Source organism: Bombina bombina, chromosome 2, assembly GCF_027579735.1.
Source record: "Bombina bombina isolate aBomBom1 chromosome 2, aBomBom1.pri, whole genome shotgun sequence".
NCBI lineage: Eukaryota > Metazoa > Chordata > Amphibia > Anura > Bombinatoridae > Bombina > Bombina bombina.
Window position 1 is genome coordinate 1,122,467,678 of NC_069500.1, and position 23,252 is coordinate 1,122,490,929.

General features: G+C 39.1%; 2 protein-coding genes across 2 annotated transcripts in view; one reads left to right on the forward strand and one right to left on the reverse strand.

Moving 5' to 3' along the window:
* Positions 1-16,090: 16,090 nt before the first annotated feature.
* C2H4orf46 (chromosome 2 C4orf46 homolog) lies at positions 16,091-17,954 on the reverse strand. Its single transcript, XM_053703780.1, has 2 exons — positions 17,823-17,954; positions 16,091-16,500 (listed from the first exon to the last, which is right to left on the reverse strand). Exons 1-2 carry the CDS (start codon positions 17,895-17,897, stop codon positions 16,345-16,347), a joined length of 231 nt encoding a protein of 76 aa, XP_053559755.1. The 5' UTR covers positions 17,898-17,954; the 3' UTR covers positions 16,091-16,344.
* A 726-nt stretch (positions 17,955-18,680) lies between these two features.
* The window catches only part of ETFDH (electron transfer flavoprotein dehydrogenase), a 157,146-nt gene continuing 152,574 nt past the window's right edge, over positions 18,681-23,252 (forward strand). Inside the window, exons 1-3 of the mRNA XM_053703777.1 lie at positions 18,681-18,835; positions 19,767-19,904; positions 22,999-23,228. Coding sequence (XP_053559752.1) covers positions 18,805-18,835; positions 19,767-19,904; positions 22,999-23,228 — 399 coding nt within the window. The 5' untranslated portion in view covers positions 18,681-18,804. The remainder of the gene's footprint in view (positions 18,836-19,766; positions 19,905-22,998; positions 23,229-23,252) is intronic.

The window sequence follows — 23,252 nt, forward strand, 5'->3', positions numbered from 1 at the left end:
CCTAAGAATGCAGCTTCCGAATGAATCTAAAATGGATGCTGTCCAGGAGGTAGGAGTGTCTGGGAGGGAGGTCTGCTGCTGATTGGCTGGAATGTGCCGGCTGACTGTGAGGTACAGGGTCAAAGTATTACTCAATGATGACGAATAGGGGGTGGATCGAACATCGCATATGTTCGCCCGCTGCGGCGAAAGCGAGCATGCTATGTTCGCCGGGAACTATTTGCCGGCGAACTATTTGCGACATCACTAGATAAGACCAGAGATTTTTCATGTGTCTCAAAAACTCATAAGACTTACTCAAGAATAGATGTTTTTAGTGGAAGAAAAAAAAAACATAATTTATGTAAGAACTTACCTGATAAATTCATTTCTTTCATATTAGCAAGAGTCCATGAGCTAGTGACGTATGGGATATACATTCCTACCAGGATGGGCAAAGTTTCCCAAACCTCAAAATGCCTATAAATACACCCCTCACCACACCCACAATTCAGTTTAACGAATAGCCAAGAAGTGGGGTGATAAAAAAGTGCAAAAGCATATAAAATAAGGAATTGGAATAATTGTGCTTTATACAAAAATCATAACCACCACAAAAAAAGGGCGGGCCTCATGGACTCTTGCTAATATGAAAGAAATGAATTTATCAGGTAAGTTCTTACATAAATTATGTTTTCTTTCATGTAATTAGCAAGAGTCCATGAGCTAGTGACGTATGGGATAATGATTACCCAAGATGTGGATCTTTCCACACAAGAGTCACTAGAGAGGGAGGGATAAAATAAAGACAGCCAATTCCTGCTGAAAATAATCCACACCCAAAATAAAGTTTAATGAAAAACATAAGCAGAAGATTCAAACTGAAACCGCTGCCTGAAGTACTTTTCTACCAAAAACTGCTTCAGAAGAAGGAAATACATCAAAATGGTAGAATTTAGTAAAAGTATGCAAAGAGGACCAAGTTGCTGCTTTGCAAATCTGATCAATCGAAGCTTCATTCCTAAACGCCCAGGAAGTAGAAACTGACCTAGTAGAATGAGCTGTAATCCTCTGAGGCGGAGTTTTACCCGACTCAACATAGGCAAGATGAATTAAAGATTTCAACCAAGATGCCAAAGAAATGGCAGAAGCTTTCTGGCCTTTTCTAGAACCGGAAAAAGATAACAAATAGACTAGAAGTCTTACGGAAAGACTTAGTAGCTTCAACATAATATTTCAAAGCTCTAACCACATCCAAAGAATGCAACGATTTCTCCTTAGAATTCTTAGGATTAGGACATAATGAAGGAACCACAATTTCTCTACTAATGTTGTTGGAATTCACAACTTTAGGTAAAAAATCAAAAGAAGTTCGCAACACCGCCTTATCCTGATGAAAAATCAGAAAAGGAGACTCACAAGAAAGAGCAGATAATTCAGAAACTCTTCTGGCAGAAGAGATTGCCAAAAGGAACAAAACTTTCCAAGAAAGTAATTTAATGTCCAATGAATGCATAGGTTCAAACGGAGGAGCTTGAAGAGCCCCCCAGAACCAAATTCAAACTCCAAGGAGGAGAAATTGACTTAATGACAGGTTTTATACGAACCAAAGCTTGTACAAAACAATGAATATCAGGAAGAATAGCAATCTTTCTGTGAAAAAGAACAGAAAGAGCAGAGATTTGACCTTTCAAGGAACTTGCGGACAAACCCTTATCTAAACCATCCTGAAGAAACTGTAAAATTCTCGGTATTCTAAAAGAATGCCAAGAAAAATGATGAGAAAGACACCAAGAAATATAAGTCTTCCAGACTCTATAATATATCTCTCTAGATACAGATTTACGCGCCTGTAACATAGTATTAATCACAGAGTCAGAGAAACCTCTTTGACCAAGAATCAAGCGTTCAATCTCCATACCTTTAAATTTAAGGATTTCAGATCCTGATGGAAAAAAGGACCTTGCGACAGAAGATCTGGTCTTAACGGAAGAGTCCACGGTTGGCAAGAGGCCATCCGGACCAGATCCGCATACCAAAACCTGTGAGGCCATGCCGGAGCTACCAGCAGAACAAACGAGCATTCCTTCAGAATCTTGGAGATTACTCTTGGAAGAAGAACTAGAGGCGGAAAGATATAGGCAGGATGATACTTCCAAGGAAGTGATAATGCATCCACTGCCTCCGCCTGAGGATCCCGGGATCTGGACAGATACCTGGGAAGTTTCTTGTTTAGATGAGACGCCATCAGATCTATTTCTGGAAGTTCCCACATTTGAACAATCTGAAGAAATACCTCTGGGTGAAGAGACCATTCGCCCGGATGCAACGTTTGGCGACTGAGATAATCCGCTTCCCAATTGTCTATACCTGGGATATGAACCGCAGAGATTAGACAGGAGCTGGATTCCGCCCAAATCAGAATTCGAGATACTTCTTTCATAGCCAGAGGACTGTGAGTCCCTCCTTGATGATTGATGTATGCCACAGTTGTGACATTGTCTGTCTGAAAACAAATGAACGATTCTCTCTTCAGAAGAGGCCAAAACTGAAGAGCTCTGAAAATTGCACAAAGTTCCAAAATATTGATCGGTAATCTCACCTCCTGAGATTCCCAAACTCCTTGTGCCGTCAGAGATCCCCACACAGCTCCCCAACCCGTGAGACTTGCATCTGTTGAAATTACAGTCCAGGTCGGAAGCACAAAAGAAGCCCCCTGAATTAAACGATGGTGATCTGTCCACCACGTTAGAGAGTGTCGTACAATCGGTTTTAAAGATATTATTTGAGAAATCTTTGAGTAATCCTTGCACCATTGATTCAGCATACAGAGCTGAAGAGGTCGCATGTGAAAACGAGCAAAGGGGATCGCGTCCGATGCAGCAGTCATAAGACCTAGAATTTCCATGCATAAGGCAACCGAAGGGAATGATTGTGACTGAAGGTTTCGACAAGCTGAAATCAATTTTAGACGTCTCTTGTCTGTTAAAGACAGAGTCATGGACACTGAATCTATCTGGAAACCTAAAAAGGTTACCCTTGTCTGAGGAATCAATGAACTTTTTGGTAAATTGATCCTCCAACCATGATCTTGAAGAAACAACACACATAGCCTTCTTGATGGATTCAGAAACAAAATCTCTTATGTTATCAGGAACATTCTGCACCTTAGATGTTGAAGGAACTGCAACAGGCAATGGTACTTTACTAAAGGAAATATTATCTGCATTAACAAGTTTGTCATGACAATTAATACAAACAACAGCCGGAGGAATAGCTACCAAAAATTTACAGCAGATACACTTAGCTTTGGTAGGTCCAGCACTAGACAGCGATTTTCCTGAAGTATCTTCTGACCCAGATGCAACGTGAGACATCTTGCAATATGTAAGAGAAAAAACAACATATAAAGCAAAATTGATCAAATTCCTTAAATGACAGTTTCAGGAATGGGAAAAAATGCCAAAGAACAAGCTTCTAGCAACCAGAAGCAAGGAAAAATGAGACTTAAATAATGTGGAGACAAAAGCGACGCCCATATTTTTTTAGCGCCAAATAAGACGCCCACATTATTTGGCGCCTAAATGCTTTTGGCGCCAAAAATGACGCCACTTCCGGAACGCCGATATTTTTGGCGCAAAATAACGTCAAAACATGACGCAACTTCCGGCGACACGTATGACGCCGGAAACGGAAAAGATTTTTTTTGCGCCAAAAAAGTCCGCGCCAAGAATGACGCAATAAAATGAAGCATTTTCAGCCCCCGCGAGCCTAACAGCCCACAGGGAAAAAAAAGAGTCAAATTTTTGAAGGTAAGAAAAAATGATTAATTGAAATGCATTATCCCAAATATGAAACTGACTGTCTGAAAATAAGGAATGTTGAACATTTTGGAGTCAAGGCAAATAAATGTTTGAATACATATATTTAGAACTTTATAAACAAAGTGCCCAACCATAGCTTAGAGTGTCACAGAAAATAAGATTTACTTACCCCAGGACACTCATCTACATGTTTGTAGAAAGCCAAACCAGTACTGAAACGAGAATCAGCAGAGGTAAAGGTATATAAATAAGAGTATATCGTCGATCTGAAAAGGGAGGTAAGAGATGAATCTCTACGACCGATAACAGAGAACCTATGAAATAGACCCCGTAGAAGGAGATCACTGCATTCAAATAGGCAATACTCTCCTCACATCCCTCTGACATTCACTGCACGCTGAGAGGAAAACCGGGCTCCAACTTGCTGCGGAGCGCATATCAACGTAGAATCTAGCACAAACTTACTTCACCACCTCCATAGGAGGCAAAGTTTGTAAAACTGAATTGTGGGTGTGGAGAGGGGTGTATTTATAGGCATTTTGAGGTTTGGGAAACTTTGCCCCTCCTGGTAGGAATGTATATCCCATACGTCACTAGCTCATGGACTCTTGCTAATTACATGAAAGAAATAATAATTTTGATATAGTGAATAAAATTGGGAAGATTACATTATCAGATTATGCTCCAATTTAAAATACAATTTTCCTGGGTGGGCCCAAATCTCCCTTCAAAACTTTTTCGATCTCCTAGTCATTTAGTAAACTTTCTTAAATTCAAGAGATGACAACCAAAAATAGCATGAAGAATCAAAAAAGGGAGAGATACATTACAATCTATAAACCAGAAAGACAGGCAAACTCCTAGCTAGGCTAGCGCATAATTACTGTAAAATCTAATACTATTAATGCCATAAAGATCAGGAAAAATAGAGTCATTGACACAAAGGACATTGTCCAGTCATTCACAAGTTATTTCCAAGAGGTTCACATGACCAGAGAGATTAATCAACATAAAAAAAAAACTTTCTGGTCAAATATTAAAATTCCCAAATTTTCTAGGGACCATATAGATATTATCAATATGCCTCTCTCTGAAACAGAAATTACGCAGGTGAATATTTTAAAATTTTATCAAATAAAAAAAAATCTATTTGATTCATATTTTATTGATGGGAAAGAAATGTCTTTAAATTTTACAGCCTTCAGGACAACACTGATTCTTAAACCAAATGAAGATCCTAAAAAACTGTAACCATAAAGACCCATATCACTCCTTAATATAGATTATAAATTATTAGCAAGCATAATTTTAGATTGCAAATCCAAAGAGAATAGGGCCCTCAATTCCTACTATATTTGTTTGATAAATTTTGTCCTGTCTCTTAAAAATATATCGTATTTTTATCTTTTCTACCCATGGACAGCGCTGCAGAATTTGTCACTTTTTGTCATATTGATCGGGTTACAGATAGCAATTATTATACAGTAGTTCAGACAAGGCATGTGCATTCTGAGGTTTTGGATGTCTCTGAATACGAAAGAAGGTGGACACTTGGGGGTTTGGTCCTTTTCGGTGCCAGATCTCTTCTTGTGAAAGTGCAACACAAAATTGCAGATTGGGAGAATGGTTAAATATTATTGAAACACAAATGACTGCTGAACAATTTGATACTCAAATAAATAATGAACAAGTCCAGAAATGGTTTATTAAAAATTTCCTGAAAACATGCAGGATCAAGAGATCTATCCCTTTAAAACACTGGTTCTCAAACCTGTCCTCAGGCCCCCCCAACAGGCCAAGTTTTCAGGATTACCTTGGATAAGAGCTGGTAAAATAACCATGTTTACTAATCAGCTGATTATTTCACCTTTGCTCCAGTTCAGATACCTTAAAAAAATAATTTATGCTTACCTGATAAATTTATTTCTCTTGTAGTGTATCCAGTCCACAGATCATCCATTACTTGTGGGATATTCTCCTTCCCAACAGGAAGTTGCAAGAGGATCACCCACAGCAGAGCTGCTATTTAGCTCCTATCCTCACTGCCATATCCAGTCATTCGACCGAAACAAGACGAGAAAGGAGAAACCATAGGGTGCAGTGGTGACTGTAGTTTAATTTAAATTTAGACATGCCTTAAAAGGACAGGGCGGGCCGTGGACTGGATACACTACAAGAGAAATAAATTTATCAGGTAAGCATAAATTATGTTTTCTCTTGTTAAGTGTATCCAGTCCACGGATCATCCATTACTTGTGGGATACCAATACCAAAGCTAAAGTACACGGATGATGGGAGGGACAAGGCAGGAACTTAAACGAAAGGAACCACTGCCTGTAGAACCTCTCTCCCAAAAACAGCCTCCGAAGAAGCAAAAGTGTCAAATTTGTAAAATTTTGAAAAGGTGTGAAGCGAAGACCAAGTCGCAGCCTTGCAAATCTGTTCAACAGAGGCCTCATTTTTAAAGGCCCAGGTGGAAGAAACAGCTCTAGTAGAATGAGCTGTAATCCTTTCAGGGGGCTGCTGTCCAGCAGTCTCATAGGCTAAGCGTATTATGCTCTGAAGCCAAAAGGAGAGAGAGGTTGTCAAAGCTTTTTGACCTCTCCTCTGTCCAGAGTAAACGACAAACAGGGCAGATGTTTGACGAAAATCTTTAGTAGCCTGTAAGTAAAACTTCAAGGCACGGACTACGTCCAGATTATGCAAAAGACGTTCCTTCTTTGAAGAAGGATTAGGACACAATGATGGAACAACAATCTCTTGATTGATATTCCTGTTAGAAACCACCTTAGGTAAAAACCCAGGTTTGGTACGCAGAACTACCTTGTCTGAATGAAAAATCAGATAAGGAGAATCACAATGTAAGGCAGATAACTCAGAGACTCTTCGAGCCGAGGAAATAGCCATCAAAAACAGAACTTTCCAAGATAAAAGTTTAATATCAATGGAATGAAGGGGTTCAAACGGAACTCCCTGAAGAACTTTAAGAACCAAGTTTAAGCTCCACGGGGGAGCAACAGTTTTAAACACAGGCTTAATCCTAACCAAAGCCTGACAAAATGCCTGGATGTCTGGAACTTCTGCCAGATGCTTGTGCAAAAGAATAGACAGAGCAGAGATCTGTCCTTTTAAAGAACTAGCTGATAAGCCTTTGTCCAAACCCTCTTGGAGAAAGGACAATATCCTAGGAATCCTAACCTTACTCCATGAGTAACTCTTGGATTCACACCAATAAAGATATTTACGCCATATCTTATGGTAGATTTTCCTGGTGACAGGCTTCCGAGCCTGTATTAAGGTATCAATGACTGACTCGGAGAAGCCACGCCTTGATAGAATCAAGCGTTCAATCTCCATGCAGTCAGTCTCAGAGAAATTAGATTTGGATGATTGAAAGGACCTTGTATTAGAAGGTCCTGCCTCAGAGGCAGAGTCCATGGTGGAAGAGATGACATGTCCACTAGGTCTGCATACCAGGTCCTGCGTGGCCACGCAGGCGCTATCAGAATCCCTGATGCTCTCTCCTGTTTGATTTTGGCAATCAGTCGAGGGAGCAGAGGAAACGGTGGAAACACATAGGCCAGGTTGAAGAACCAAGGAGCTTCTAGAGCATCTATCAGCGTTGCTCCCAGGTCCCTGGACCTGGATCTGTAACAAGGAAGCTTGGCGTTCTGGCGAGACGCCATGAGATCCAGTTCTGGTTTGCCCCAACGATGGACCAGTTGAGCAAACACCTCCGGATGGAGTTCCCACTCCCCCGGATGAAAAGTCTGACGACTTAGAAAATCCGCCTCCCAGTTCTCTACGCCTGGGATGTGGATCGCTGACAGGTGGCAAGAGTGAGACTCTGCCCAGCGAATTATCTTTGAGACTTCTAACATCGCTAGGGAACTCCTGGTTCCCCCTTAATGGTTGATGTAAGCCAGTCGTGATGTTGTCCGACTGAAATCTGATGAACCTCAGTGTTGCTAACTGAGGCCAAGCTAGAAGAGCATTGAATATTGCTCTTAACTCCAGAATATTTATTGGGAGGAGTTTCTCCTCCTGAGTCCACGATCCCTGAGCCTTCAGGAAGTTCCAGACTGCGCCCCAACCTAGAAGGCTGGCATCTGTTACAATCGTCCAATCTGGCCTGCGAAAGGTCATACCCTTGGACAGATGGACCCGAGAGAGCCACCAGAGAAGAGAATCTCTGGTCTCTTGATCCAGATTTAGTAGAGGGGACAAATCTGAGTAATCCCCATTCCACTGACTTAGCATGCATAATTGCAGCGGTCTGAGATGCAGGCACGCAAATGGCACTATGTCCATTGCCGCAACCATTAAGCCGATTACTTCCATGCACTGAGCCACTGACGGGCGTGGAATGGAATGAAGGACACGGCAAGCATTTAGAAGTTTTGATAACCTGGACTCAGTCAGGTAAATTTTCATCTCTACAGAATCTATAAGAGTCCCTAGGAAGGAGACTCTTGTGAGTGGTGATAGAGAACTCTTCAACACGTTCACTTTCCACCCATGCGACCTCAGAAATGCCAGAACTATCTCTGTATGAGACTTGGCAATTTGAAAGCTTGACGCCTGTATCAGGATGTCGTCTAGATACGGAGCCACCGCTATGCCTCGCGGTCTTAGAACCGCCAGAAGTGAGCCCAGAACCTTTGTAAAAATTCTCGGGGCAGTGGCCAACCCGAAGGGAAGAGCTACAAATTGGTAATGCCTGTCTAGAAAGGCAAACCTTAGGAACCGATGATGATCTTTGTGAATCGGTATGTGAAGGTAGGCATCCTTTAAGTCCACTGTGGTCATGTACTGACCCTCTTGGATCATGGGTAGGATGGTCCGAATAGTTTCCATTTTGAATGATGGAACTCTGAGGAATTTGTTTAAGATCTTTAGATCCAAGATTGGTCTGAAGGTTCCCTCTTTCTTGGGAACCACAAACAGATTTGAATAAAATCCCTGTCCTTGTTCCGTCCGCGGAACTGGATGGATCACTCCCATTACTAGGAGGTCTTGCACACAGCTTAGGAATGCCTCTTTCTTTATCTGGTTTGCTGATAACCTTGAAAGATGAAATCTACCTTGTGGAGGGGAAGCTTTGAAGTCCAGAAGATATCCCTGAGATATGATCTCCAACGCCCAGGGATCCTGAACATCTCTTGCCCACGCCTGGGCGAAGAGAGAAAGTCTGCCCCCCACTAGATCCGTTTCCGGATAGGGGGGCCGTTCCTTCATGCTGTCTTGGGGGCAGCAGCAGGCTTTCTGGCCTGCTTGCCCTTGTTCCAGGACTGGTTAGGTTTCCAGGCCTGTCTGGAATGAGCAACAGTTCCCTCTTGTTTTGAAGCGGAGGAAGTTGATACTGCTCCTGCCTTGAAATTTCAAAAGGCACGAAAATTAGACTGTTTGGCCTTTGATTTGGCCCTGTCCTGAGGAAGGGTATGACCCTTGCCTCCAGTAATGTCAGCAATAATTTCCTTCAAGCCAGGCCCGAATAAGGTCTGCCCCTTGAAAGGAATGTGGAGTAATTTAGACTTTGAAGTCACGTCAGCTGACCAGGATTTAAGCCATAGCGCCCTACGCGCCTGGATGGTGAATCCGGAATTCTTAGCCGTTAGTTTAGTCAAATGAACAATGGCATCAGAAACAAAATGAGTTAGCTAGCTTAAGCGTTCTAAGCTTGTCAATTTCATTCAATGGAGCTGTCTGGATGGCCTCTTCCAGGGCCTCAAACCAGAATGCCGCCGCAGCAGTGACAGGCGCAATGCATGCAAGGGGCTGTAAAATAAAACCTTGTTGAATAAACATTTTCTTAAGGTAACCCTCCAATTTTTTATCCATTGGATCTGAAAAAGCACAACTGTCCTCAACCGGGATAGTGGTACGCTTTGCTAAAGTAGAAACTGCTCCCTCCACCTTAGGGACCGTCTGCCATAAGTCCCGTGTAGTGGCGTCTATTGGAAACATTTTTCTAAATATAGGAGGTGGGGAAAAGGGCACACCGGGTCTATCCCACTCACTCCTTGCTAATAATTTCTGTAAGCCTTTTAGGTATAGGAAAAACGTTAGTACACACCGGCACCGCATAGTATCTATCCAGCCTACACAATTTCTCTGGAATTGCAACTGTGTTACAGTCATTCAGAGCAGCTAATACCTCCCCAAGCAATACACGGAGGTTCTCAAGCTTAAATTTAAAATTAGAAATCTCTGAATCAGGTTTCCCCGAGTCAGAGATGTCACCCACAGACTGAAGCTCTCCGTCCTCATGTTCTGCATACTGTGACGCAGTATCAGACATGGCTCTAACAGCATTTGCGCGCTCTGTATCTCTCCTAACCCCAGAGCTATCACGCTTGCCTCTTAATTCAGGCAATCTAGATAATACCTCTGACAGGGTATTATTCATGATTGCAGCCATGTCCTGCAAGGTAATCGCTATGGGCGTCCCTGATGTAATTGGCGCCATATTAGCGTGCGTCCCCTGAGCGGGAGGCGAAGGGTCTGACACGTGGGGAGAGTTAGTCGGCATAACTTCCCCCTCGACAGAACCCTCTGGTGATAATTCTTTTATAGATAAAGACTGATCTTTACTGTTTAAGGTGAAATCAATACATTTAGTACACATTCTCCTATGGGGCTCCACCATGGCTTTCAAACATAATGAACAAGTAGGTTCCTCTGTGTCAGACATGTTTAAACAGACTAGCAATGAGACTAGCAAGCTTGGAAAACACTTTAAAACAAGTTTACAAGCAATATAAAAAACGTTACTGCGCCTTTAAGAAACACAAATTTTCCCAAATTCTGAAATAACAGTGAAAACATGCAGTTACACTAACGAAATTTTTACAGTGTATGTAATAAGTTAGCAGAGCATTGCACCCACTTGCAAATGGATGATTAACCCCTTAATACCAAAAACGGAATAACAAATGACAAAAACATTTTTTTAAAACAGTCACAACAACTGCCACAGCTCTACTGTGGCTTTTTACCTCCCTCAATACGACTTTTGAAGCCTTTTGAGCCCTTCAGAGAAGTCCTGGATCATGCAGGAAGAAGCTGGATGTCTGTGTCTGTAATTTTTGCTGTGCAAAAAAACGCCAAAATAGGCCCCTCCCACTCATATTACAACAGTGGGAAGCCTCAGGGAACTGTTTCTAGGCAAAATTCAAGCCAGCCATGTGGAAAAAACTAGGCCCCAATAAGTTTTATCACCAAACATATGTAAAAAAACGATTAAACATGCCAGCAAACGTTTTAAAATACACTTTTATAAGAGTATGTATCTCTATTAATAAGCCTGATACCAGTCGCTATCAGTGCATTTAAGGCTTTACTTACATTACTTCGGTATCAGCAGCATTTTCTAGCAAATTCCATCCCTAGAAAAATATTTTAACTGCACATACCTTATTACAGGAAAACCTGCACGCTATTCCCCCTCTGAAGTTACCTCACTCCTCAGAATATGTGAGAACAGCAAAGGATCTTAGTTACTTCTGCTAAGATCATAGAAAACGCAGGCAGATTCTTCTTCTAAATACTGCCTGAGATAAACAGTACACTCCGGTACCATTTAAAAATAAACTTTTGATTGAAGAAATAAACTAAGTATAAAACACCACAGTCCTCTTACGACCTCCATCTTAGTTGAGAGTTGCAAGAGAATGACTGGATATGGCAGTGAGGGGAGGAGCTATATAGCAGCTCTGCTGTGGGTGATCCTCTTGCAACTTCCTGTTGGGAAGGAGAATATCCCACAAGTAATGGATGATCCGTGGACTGGATACACTTAACAAGAGAAAATGTGGCCTGTTGAGGAGGCATGAGGACAGGTTTGAAAGTCAGCTATATAAAAATACAGTAACAGCACATATGTTAGGAGTATCAAATTTAAATCCATAAATTGGTGGAAAGGGGAGGTGTGGGGGGATGAGGGAGGAGAAATTTGTGTTTTTTGTATTACATTGTTAGTATTAATGTCAATTGTTAAAGCAATCTCTTTATAGACTTTAGTGTTATTTCTTTCTTTGTTTAATAGTCGTACTAGACTATATTTTTGTATTTTTTCTTTACTTTTTAGTTTATCCCCTTAATGACCAATGACTGAATTATTTATTGCAAACTGAAGCTGCATCCTTAAGGGGTTAAACGGAGTACAACTTGTGTAATTTAAAAAAAAAAACTATTACTCGCAAAGTATTGATGGATTATGCCTCTCTACATTTTCAACAACATTAATTTTACACTGTCAGCATTTTCAGAAACCGACACAAATTTGCATCTCTTGCAGCTTCCCATCATAATTAGACTTGTGCACGGTGGAAAAATTTGTTTCGGATCGATTTGGATGTTTTCAAATTTCATTTTCGGATCGATTCAAATTCATTTCGGATTAATTTGGATTAATTCGGATTCAAATAAATTCAGATGTATTCGGTCCGGATTCGATTTGTAAATTCGGAAGTTCGGTATGTGTTAGGTGGGATGTGCTGTGTATTAGACTAGTATTATGTACTGTATATTAGGTGTAACCCATAGCAGAGTGATATAACCTAATATACTGTACAATACTAGTGTAATTGTGATCAGTCCATGGCCATCCAAATGCAACGAATAAATCCAAACTAATTCGGATTTATTTGTTAGTTTCGGTGCTACAGTAATTCAGAAATTAGAATCGATCCGAAGCTCCAAATTTGTCCGAATTTTGAAGAATGTAAGTTTAGATGCCGGCCCATTTTTGGTGAACAACCTGGGTTGTTCTTGCTGATTGGTGGATAGATTCATCCAATAGAAAAGTGCTGTCCAGAGTCTGAACCAAAAAAAAAAAAAAAAAGCTTAGATGCCTTCTTTTTCAAATAAAGATAGCAAGAGATTGAAGAAAAATTGATAATAGGAGTAAATTAGAAAGTTGCATGCTCTTTGAAACAAGAAAAAAAAATTGGGTTCAGTGTCCCTTTAACCCACAACCATGGCACACTAAAACAGACCTGCTTAATTTAGATATGTTCACAGACTGCTGAACATCAGTGGAGAAACTCATGCACCTGTGCTGATTTCCTGCATTATAAATTTATCCTCAGATCATACAACTCTGTCCTCAACTGAGCAAAACAACTATATTTCTCCTTTTGTCAACTCATTCATTCAGCCCCAGAAGGCTATTTTCAACCTTTAACTCCCTCCTATTTCCGCCTGCACCTCCACCCACTACCAAACTCACTGTTCAGCTTATTTACTGATACATTCAAGCATGCTTTAATCACACCAATCCAAAAGAAAAAACTTCTGTCGGCCAGTCTTCTTACTTCCCTTTGTCTCCAAATTATTTGAATGTTTAATCTATAAATTGCCTAATTTTATTTATCTTAATGAACTCTTTACTTGATCCCCCTCCTTTTTAGGGACTGGCCATAGTCAATGGAAAATGATTAAGGTTTAGCGTTCATTATCAATGGTAAAATGATGAACAAGCTACACATTTGATGATGTATATTATTTATGCCTGATCTGGCATATTTAGGTTATACATATAGATAACTCGCTAATAAGTGACATCCACTGCCCAGCTTCAAATTCCAGGAAAATAGCTGTGCTGAATGAAGAAATAGTTCAGTAGATATGCAATAATAAATGTAATGTTATTGATGTATGTATTTAGGAGGTGGACTATTTTCCTGATTACATAAATTAATTATTGATATAATTGAGAGATACAAGTGCTAAATTTGAGCATTCAATAGCTATACAATATTAGGTATAAAATGGCAAATACTCCAAATTTAGGAATATTTCAGAAACCAATAAAAATGTAGCATTTCTGTATCAGCACATAAAATCTTGTCAGGTCAACAAAGAACTTTTTCCAATGGCCAAACTCTTCCCACTATTTGCTTAATTTGGAGGAGTCAATATTAGCTTACTATTGGAGTAGGTTTTTTTTACCAAAGGTTTAGGTTTGTGAAGTCTGCAGTGTGAGTGTCCAATTCTCAGGATTAGTAAACCCACAATTTTCAGAGGTAAATTGCATAAATGTGGGCAAAATAAATAATGAAAGAATATTGCAAATGTCCTTTTATTGCACATAATTAAACAATTCATACTATCATGAATGTTTATCTCCCTTTGTGAAGGCTTAAAAACTCCTGCCTTCTCATCCTGTACTTATATTTTAGGATACATCAGCATCATCCAAATTTACCCCTGGATATACACATATTAACTAAAGGCCTTGCTATGTGCTGTCTATTGTGACAATAAAATACATTGTTGCTAATGCCATACAAGCAAACTCATGACCTCCATCATATTATATGTGAAATCCTGACTCTCCGTAACATATATAGGCTAAATTCCTGCTATTAAACTTTAATTTCATGTTTTTCTTTGTTCTAGTTACCGGTGGTAAACTCTTTAGATTTATTTTCCCCACAAGAACTTGTTGATATGCTTCCAGAAGTAACTAGTCAGTAATAAACCACATTTGTATGTGCAGTTTTTCTGCACATCCTAGAGAGTAATAGGTTTACACTCTCACTGCCGTGACAGTTAAGTAATCTCTCACCTTTATTTCATGGCGACAGAAGAACAATTGATACCAATAGGGCTGTAATTATTTGTTTTCCCATTACATTAGTAAGTGAAAAATGTAAGACATCTATTGTAGTTTATGCAGAAAATGCGTGGAAAAATAGATCAATAAAGCATTGTCAATTTTTTTTTATAAAACTACATTTTACAGATATGCACGCTCCTTTCAATTTACAAAATCACCTACTGTAGTAAAAAAAAAAAAAAATCCATCTAAAACAAACTCCTTAAAGTTTATAGAACCAAACCCACTTTTAATCATCAATTCCTTCAATTTAGTGTGAGTCAGGCCTCCCTCACAGTGCACTACTAGAGCCTATAAGGGGAGATGCACGAGCAAGTGACACTTCTCACTATGCCTTGGAAATTAGAAGCAGCAGGTGTAAGAAAAGAACTGAGATCTAAATAGCTCAGATACTGCATTTTGTTTGTGGTCTTGATCAGTAACTTGCGTTTTACACAGGAGTTAAAAGTGCAAATTGAAACATGAAGCACTCTTTCAGTTGAGCAGAATCAGCTCAGAGTTGTGTGTGAAAACCCTGGATCAGATTTAAATTCTACACATGAAAAGTAAATATTACAATTTTCTTTAGAGAGAAAAAATAAAATAAAGTAACATCTATGGGGGGGGGGGGGGGGGAGGTCTACCACCTAAGGCTTTGAAAACCCCTGTTGAAAGGAATGCGGAGGTTATCTTTGTCATAGCTTGTCGGGCTCTTAGATGATAAAGCAGTACAGGGCCAGGTGATCAACTTTAACTAAGAAATTTCTTTAAACTACTCAATTATATATTTTTTTCTTACATGGGTCAGAATGTGATTTAAAAAAAAAATTACTTTTATTATGTAATTTGTTTTGTTCTCCTTGTATCCTTTGTTAAATAGCATACCTAGGTAGGCTCAGGCGCTGCTGATTGGTGGTTGCACATACGTGCCTCATGTTATTGGTTTACCCAATGCATTTAGCTATCTACCAGTAGTGCATTGCTGCATATTCAACAAACAATACCATGAGAATTTAGCAAATCAAATAGAAGGAAATTGTAAAGTAGTTTATAATTGTATTCTCTAACGGGATCACAAATAAAAACAAATGTGGCATTCATATCCCTTTTAAATAGTAGATTTTTTTTTTTTATTTCTGATAAATGTAAGAGTTATTACTTTTCAATCCCCCTGTGTCATGTTGTAGCCATCAGCCAATCACAAAAACATATGTATATACTGTGAACTATTTACACAAGCTTAGTAGGGCATTGAATCATAAACGTTTAATCTTGATTTTAGTGTCTCTTTAATAAAGTTGATTTAAAAGGTCTTATGTATGGCTTTGAAATGAACAAACTAAATATATTCATTTGCATGTTCTATCTAGAAGTTATGTATGTGATGGCCACAACTAATTCAAGGAGCATGAGTTGCAGTATGGGACACAAGTATTTGCATAAGGTTGTTACACAGGGGCAGTTGTAAAGAGACCATTTGTGAAAAACATCATGTTGAGGGTGAAGAGACTGTGGAGGTTGCAGAGATTAGTAAGGAGACAAACATATTGCATATCCTGTAGTTTGCAAACCTAAAAGCCCAGAGGGTCAGTGTGACAAGGCATGGTCTCCTGGTGCTATATAGGTTGTCTGAGTAATGGCTCCAGTAGCAAACTTACTTGGTGACAAAGTATTTCCGTAACACTTTAATGGCATAATCATTTATTCCTTTCTAACAACTAAATGTAGGCATTGTACGGGCCACCAAGAGAATGGACTCTGTTGCAGGGGAGCAAAATATGATTCTTACCAAAGGGACATCCACTTTGAAAATAAACATTTAACGTCTTTTGTCTCAACAATTTTAAGTTATGTTGAGAGTTTAATGGCCTTTTGCCTTTAAATACGACCTTTACTTTGACCAAACAAAATTTGAAAACAAAATGTGAATTTATTGCATCAAGTGGTTGGTTTCATAGAGGCGTACCCCTCTTTCAACAGATCCCTCCAGGTCTTTAGAAAAGTAGCATTTTCTTTGCATTTCTCAGCAAGGTCTTCCATTTGTGATGATAAAACCGAAGTCGTCTCTAGAAGTTTGGTCAGTGAAAAAGCAGTCTACAAAAGAAAGGGGAAAATACATATACATTTTCCGTTATGTTTGGGACCCATGTAAATTAATTGTGAAAAATAATCCCAGTTGCATTGTACAGGGAATACAAGGATTTCATTAACATTGCAAAAATAAAGAATAAATAAGGACGTCTACACCAAAAAGAGATTTTTAAAGACATCCTAGAATTTTTTGTCAATAACAGAGCTGAAATTGAAAACATAAGGCACACTAACTTATTGTGATGCAGATGTGTTAATGGGACATTCTATTACAAAAATGTAATTATATCTGGGATTATATGATGCTTTTATACAAACAAATGATAAATTATATTTGGAAAGCTGCCCTTTTAAATAAATGTAATAATTATCCTATATTTGTAGAGTCCCAACAAATTCTGCAGCTTTAAATCCCTATAAGTAGATCAATGTAACACTATGGGGCCAATTTATGATGCTGCAAATTGAGCTGTTTCCGCACAAGCCTTTAGGCTCGCTGTAAGCAAAAGTTGAGACAGCGGTTATAAGACCGCTGCTCCTTAACTAATCTCTCACCTCTGAGGTGGCGGATAGCAATCATCCCGATCAGATACAATCGGGATGATTGACACCCCCTGCTAGCGGCCCGGTGGCCCTGAATGTGCAGGGGGCAGCATTGCACAAGCATTTCACATTAAATGTTTGTGCATTGATAAATGTTGACAGCGTATGCTGTCAGCATTTATCAATGTCAAAACTTGATAAATTGGCCCCTAAATGTTTGAGAATCCTGACATCTGTCAACATACTTTCTTCAACCTCCTCTTACATGAAAGATGGAGATCCCATAAAACAAAAAAGGTGATTATATTTTTTTGCAACCATGTGATCATTCAACAATGATGTTAAAGGAACCCTATACGCTGTTGCATCTTAAAGAGATTGTTTGAAAATGTGTAACAATGCTTTGTTTTTCGGAAAATGGGTGTTAATGTGACCTGTAGAGTCTTGGGATTCAGTAGTAAACAATCATGCACTTACTGTTAGTTTCATACAAAGTCACTCAAAATATGTTTTATCAGCTGCTCTTTCATATAGCTTTTTTTTAGTGATATGTCCCTTTGGATCCAGTAATTGTAACTGAAAAAAAATCTTACTGCATTGCAGGGGAAACTGTTGTACTGGTGCTCAAAGTAACACATATATATATATATATATACATATATATACATACATATATATATATATATATATATATATATATATATATATATATATGTCCAAGTACCAGTATTTTTTCTAATGAAACATAGCATATACATTATGATAATCTATTTACAACTTACATCGTCTATTTGCAGCTCCACCTCCTCCAGTAACTCGTGAAGATCACTAAGCTCAACAACAGCAACATCAGCCATCTCTGAAAATGACGTTTCCAGAATCAACAGTGAGTGAACACCCAGGAAAGAATGAATTCTAACTTCGCGCGCGATGCGCTGATTACAACTTTCACAACCAATCAGAAAACAGATAGGGCAGATGGCTAATTCTTTACTGCCAATCAGCACGCAGCCACGCATAGAGCTCCTAATCTGTATTACAATGGTTACGATAAACTTTATTTATAACTGTAAAATATATCAGCAAAAGCATTGTACAGTATTATAACAGACAATAAACCGTTTAGAAACAAACAAAAATGAAGTATGATCAAATAAAATGGTCTTCCTTTCCAGTTTCCACAAACAAAATTACGTTTAAGTAAGATGTGAATGTAAAGCTGTTAATGATTAGCTATTGCAGATATATTATATATATATATATATATATATATATATATATATATATATATATATATATATATATATATATATATATATATATATATATTGCCTTTATTAAACCACCGCAGCAGTTTGATTACTGCACGTGACCTGAGCTTTACTGAGACAATTACGAAATGTAACAAATTTCATAACATGCTACATAACAATTGTATTTTAAGTGGTGCCGCACACATGATAAACAGTGCCAAGCTCGTTTTATAACTCTGTCAATGACGTATCGCTCTTTAAAGCCATTCTAATCTCTATTGTTGTAGTCCAGTTCATACTACAGTGGCTCTTTGGCGGTGGGAACCGGTTTGTTTTTGGACTACAAATCCCAAGAAACTGTGGTATCCAGCCTTTGCGCATGCGTATTTATCGTTAGTAGAAGGTTAGATGTTATGTGTTACACACTGCCAGGCGATCATAGCAGGGTGACACTGGCAGCTACTGTAAACCTATAGTGGGTATCTGACCTGTGGTTTGCGGCAACACCGTCATGTTTCCTCTGTGCAAATACACAGTGCAAGGCAAGTAATGCGGAATCGTGTGCTAGATGTTGTGTACGCCAGTTATACTGTGATTTGTTTAGCTGTCAGAATAATAAACAGTGCGAGAAATTTGCATAGAACTTTGCGGTAAAATGCTTACTTGCTCTGATATTTGCGTGTTAATAACACTAGTTCCAAAGCGCTGCAAAATCCCATGTCAAATTGTTTAGTCAATTTACACGTATCCGTAGACATGCAGCGTACATGGCACATATGTTTAATAAGTTCACACAGATATAGCCTTGTACCCCAAATGTTATGTAAACAGAGGATGTGCCCTCTCCTTGTTCACGGTTGTTATAGAGGTGGTCGCACAGTAGCACTAACCGCTTCAGTACAGCCCCTGCTGGCCACATCCTAATGTAGGGGAAAGGTCATTTAGCTGAACAAGTTGTACTCTTCTTGCCTTCTGTATTTATAAAGCAGTGGTTGTCCGTTTGTTTGTTTGTTTGTTTTTATGTGGCAAACAACTAGTCAACAATGCCACTATAAAAATATATGATACATAGTATTATAATTTGTAATACACCAACTTATTATAACCCTTTTAAGTCTGAAGAGAAAATACCATGTTTTAATGTGAATTGCTCACTATCATGATTGGGTATTTGAATGCTGGGGGAGGGCTCTATCCTGTGTATTCTATATTATTTATATTGGCATCCAGCATCTATAACAGTGGCACTTGCCTTGTGCCTGGTCTCTAGTAATGTTGGATATAGTGTATAGCCACAAAGGTTACTTAGTTCAAACTCAATGCACATATGAAGTAAAAGTTTAGCAGATGTTACACTCTTGCGCCTGGTATTTATCAAGTTCTGATATATGGAAAAGTGGCAGAATTTGTCACTCCATGATTATGTATATTGTTTGTACTAACATTTGTAATTTTTGTTTTCTTCACACACAGCACACAGGTGCTTGAATACCCTGAAGCCACTAAAGAAAGGTTTCTCCCCCTTCTGTGTTAAAAGATGGTCATCCTCTGTGCCTCGTATCACCACACATTATACAATCTACCCCCGAGACCAGGACAAAAGATGGGAAGGTTTGTTTGTTTCATCATTTTGCTTACTAGAACAATTGAACAATAGTGTTGGTTTTGCAAAACTGGGGAATGGGTAATAAAATTACTGACATGTTTATAACTGTCTCTGCATACATTCAGACTCCAATAGCACAAACATCTGCATGTTCCATCCACCCTTGCTATTTTTTGTCCTTACAAGGACACTGAATACATTTAATGTATCTCCATCTAATTATGGGTGCCACCTTTTTGGAACCTAGGTTTCACTGCAGGTATCTAAAGGAGAGTTGCATCGAATGTGCAAACACAGAAGCACTGGAACGCAGTAAAAGATAGATTTAACACTGCAGAACCCTTGGCTAGAAGAAGATGGGGAACCTCAATACACTATACAATATCACATGTATTTAGGTCTAGATTACAAGTGGATTACTAAATTATTGCGCTCCCGCAAAGGAGTAAAATTTGCCTATTTGCGGGCGTGCAATAATTAACTTTACAAGTGCGCAACTAACCCCCTTTGATGTGTGAGGTTCTGATGCCGTCTCTAACGGCATCAGAACAAGACTCCCATAGGAGCCTATGGAAGCGCTCTCGCGTTTGCATTGCAATTTACTTGTAATACTAGCGCACATTATCGTGCGCTGGTATTACAAAGTGGAGCACTAATATCGCTTGCATGCAAGTGATATTTAGCGTTCCGCTTGTTATATAGCCCTTAGTAACATCTATATTATTCTGTGTCTGAACTGCTAAGTGGTGTAATCTTCCTCTATGAAAATAGTCATCGTGGCTTTCTTTAATTTATAGACAATATGTGCTCATCTGGAGAAATTAGTCTGTATAGGACAGTGATTGCTTACAGTGCCAAGTTGTTTAAAAATACAGCAATCTAATTGTCTCCTTGTACATAAAAGACTGTACTGTAAAATTATTTTATTCACAACATGAATATCCATTAATAAAAGTAGTTTTTTAGTCATAATCACTCCCAGAGAAATAAAGCTATGAACTGTAAACAACTTACCTCTTTATGATGGCTCCGCTCATAATGTGTGTTGTCTGCTGCTGTAGGGTGCTATCTTTATGGCTCCACAGCTGAAGACATCAGCAGCCCTGAAAAAAGTGCACCGATTCTGCATACAGCTACTAAGCCAGGGTCACTAAGAATTAAAAAAAAAAAATCGTATACGCACATTTCTTGCCACCTCTGTCTTACTTCACTCAAGGGAATATTATTTTTTTGTGATACTTTTTGGAATTCTCCTTTTATAGTTTAGTCCCAGTGCATTTCAGCTGGTGTGTATTTTTATTGTTCATTTCAATATTTGTTTAAGCAACTTTAACTTAATCATGCATTATTATTCTTAACTTGTTTAATTGCTGCTCGATCATATCCATGATAAAACTTTTTGGCATTTAATATAATTGTAACTGTTTACTCAGCCATGTGGCAAATCATATCCACTCACCGGCCACTTTATTAGGTGCACCTTGCTAGTACCTGGTTGGACCCCCTTTTGCCTTCAGAACTGCCTTAATTCTTTGTGGCATAGATTAAACAAGGTGTTGGAAACATTCCTCAGACATTTTGGTCCATATTGACATGATAGCATCACGCAGTTGCTGCAGGTTTGTCGGCTGCACATTCATGATGCAAATCTCCCGTTCCACCACATCCCAAAGGTGCTCTATTGGATTGAGATCTGGTGACTATGGAGGCCATTGGAGTACAGTGATCTCATTGTCATGTTCAAGAAACCAGTTTGAGATGATTTGAGCTTTGTGACATGGTGCATTATCCTGCTGGAAGTAGCCATCAGAAGAATGGTACACTGTAGCCATAAATTGATGGACATGGTCAGCAACAATACTCAGGTAGGTCGTGGCATTTAAACGATGCTCACTTGGTACTAAGGGGCCCAAAGTGTGCCAAGAAAATATCCCCCACACCATTACACCACCACCACCAGCCTGAACAGTTGATGCAAGGCAGGATTGATCCATGCTTTCACATTCGTTAGGCTAAATTCTGACTCTACCATCTGAATGTTGCAGCTGAAATCAAGACTCATCAGACCAGGCAATGTTTTTACAATTTTCTATTGTCCTATTTTGGGGAGCCTGTGCAAAATGTAGCCTCAGTTTTCTGTTCTTAGCTGACAGGAGTGGGACATGGTGTGGTCTTCTGCTGCTGTAGCGCATCTGCATAAAGGTTCAACGTGTTGTGCGTTCAGAGATGGTATTCTGCATACCTTTATTTTATCGAGTGGTTATTTGAGTTACTGTTGCATTTCTATCATCTCAAAACAGTCTGCCCATTCTCCTCTGACATCAACAAGGCATTTTTCGTCCACACAACTGCTGCTCACTGGATATTTTCTCTTTTTCAGACTATTCTCTGTAAACCCTAGAGAGGGTTGTGCGTGTAAATCCCAGTAGATCAGCAGTTTTTGAAATACTCAGACCAGCCCGTCTGGCACCAACAACCATGCCACGTTTAAAGTCACTTATATTCCCTTTCTACCCTATTCTGATGCTCGTTTGATCTTCAGCAAGTCGTCTTCACCCAGTCTAGATGCCTAAATGCATTGAGTTGCTGCCATGTGATTGGCTGATTAGCAATTTGTGTTACCAAGCAATTGAACAGGTGTAGCTAATAAAGTGGCCGATACTGTATGTCTATAGCTTTAAAAATGGCAGTTCTTTATATGAAAGTATGAAGGTATCTATAAAGAGAACTGTAAATACTTTTATTCTAGAATTGCCCGATAATTCCTTGTGTGTATTTCAGATCATAGGTTTGCACACAAAATAACTGGCAACACTTTTTATGCTCCTTTATTTTAAACAACAATTTTTCTCTGTGCTGTTTTACTTTTGCTGTGTTTTTTATTATATATTTGAATGTGTTGTGCTATTTTTAACATTGCCACTTAGCATAAAAAGCAGTTAATGAACGTATCTAACCTATGTGTAAATGTGCAAAGTCTCATGGTAAATAATTATTTTAGTGCATTAAATACATTTTGGTTTATGTTCTTTAACTTAAAGCCTTAATACATCTTTATATAGTATCCATAATTTTTGTTTCCCCCCTCTCTTATTGAAGAGGTGAATATGGAACGTTTTGCTGAAGAGGCGGACGTTGTGATAGTGGGTGCAGGTCCTGCAGGACTCTCCGCAGCAATACGACTCAAGCAACTTGCGGCAGAGAACAACACAGAGCTACGCGTGTGCCTTGTGGAGAAGTCAGCCCAACTAGGGGCCCACACTTTGTCGGGAGCATGTCTGGAACCCAGGGCTCTAGTGGAACTTTTCCCTGACTATAAGGAGAGAGGGGTATGTGCAAGAACACTGAATGAA

Coding starts and splice junctions, on each gene's coding strand:
- C2H4orf46 (XM_053703780.1), bottom strand. CDS start 17,897: ATGGCTGATGTTGCTGTTGTTGAGCTTAGTGATCTTCACGAGTTACTG. Junction 16,501..17,822: donor TGGAGCTGCAAATAGACGAT/GTAAGTTGTAAA, acceptor TTTCTTTTGTAG/ACTGCTTTTTCACTGACCAA.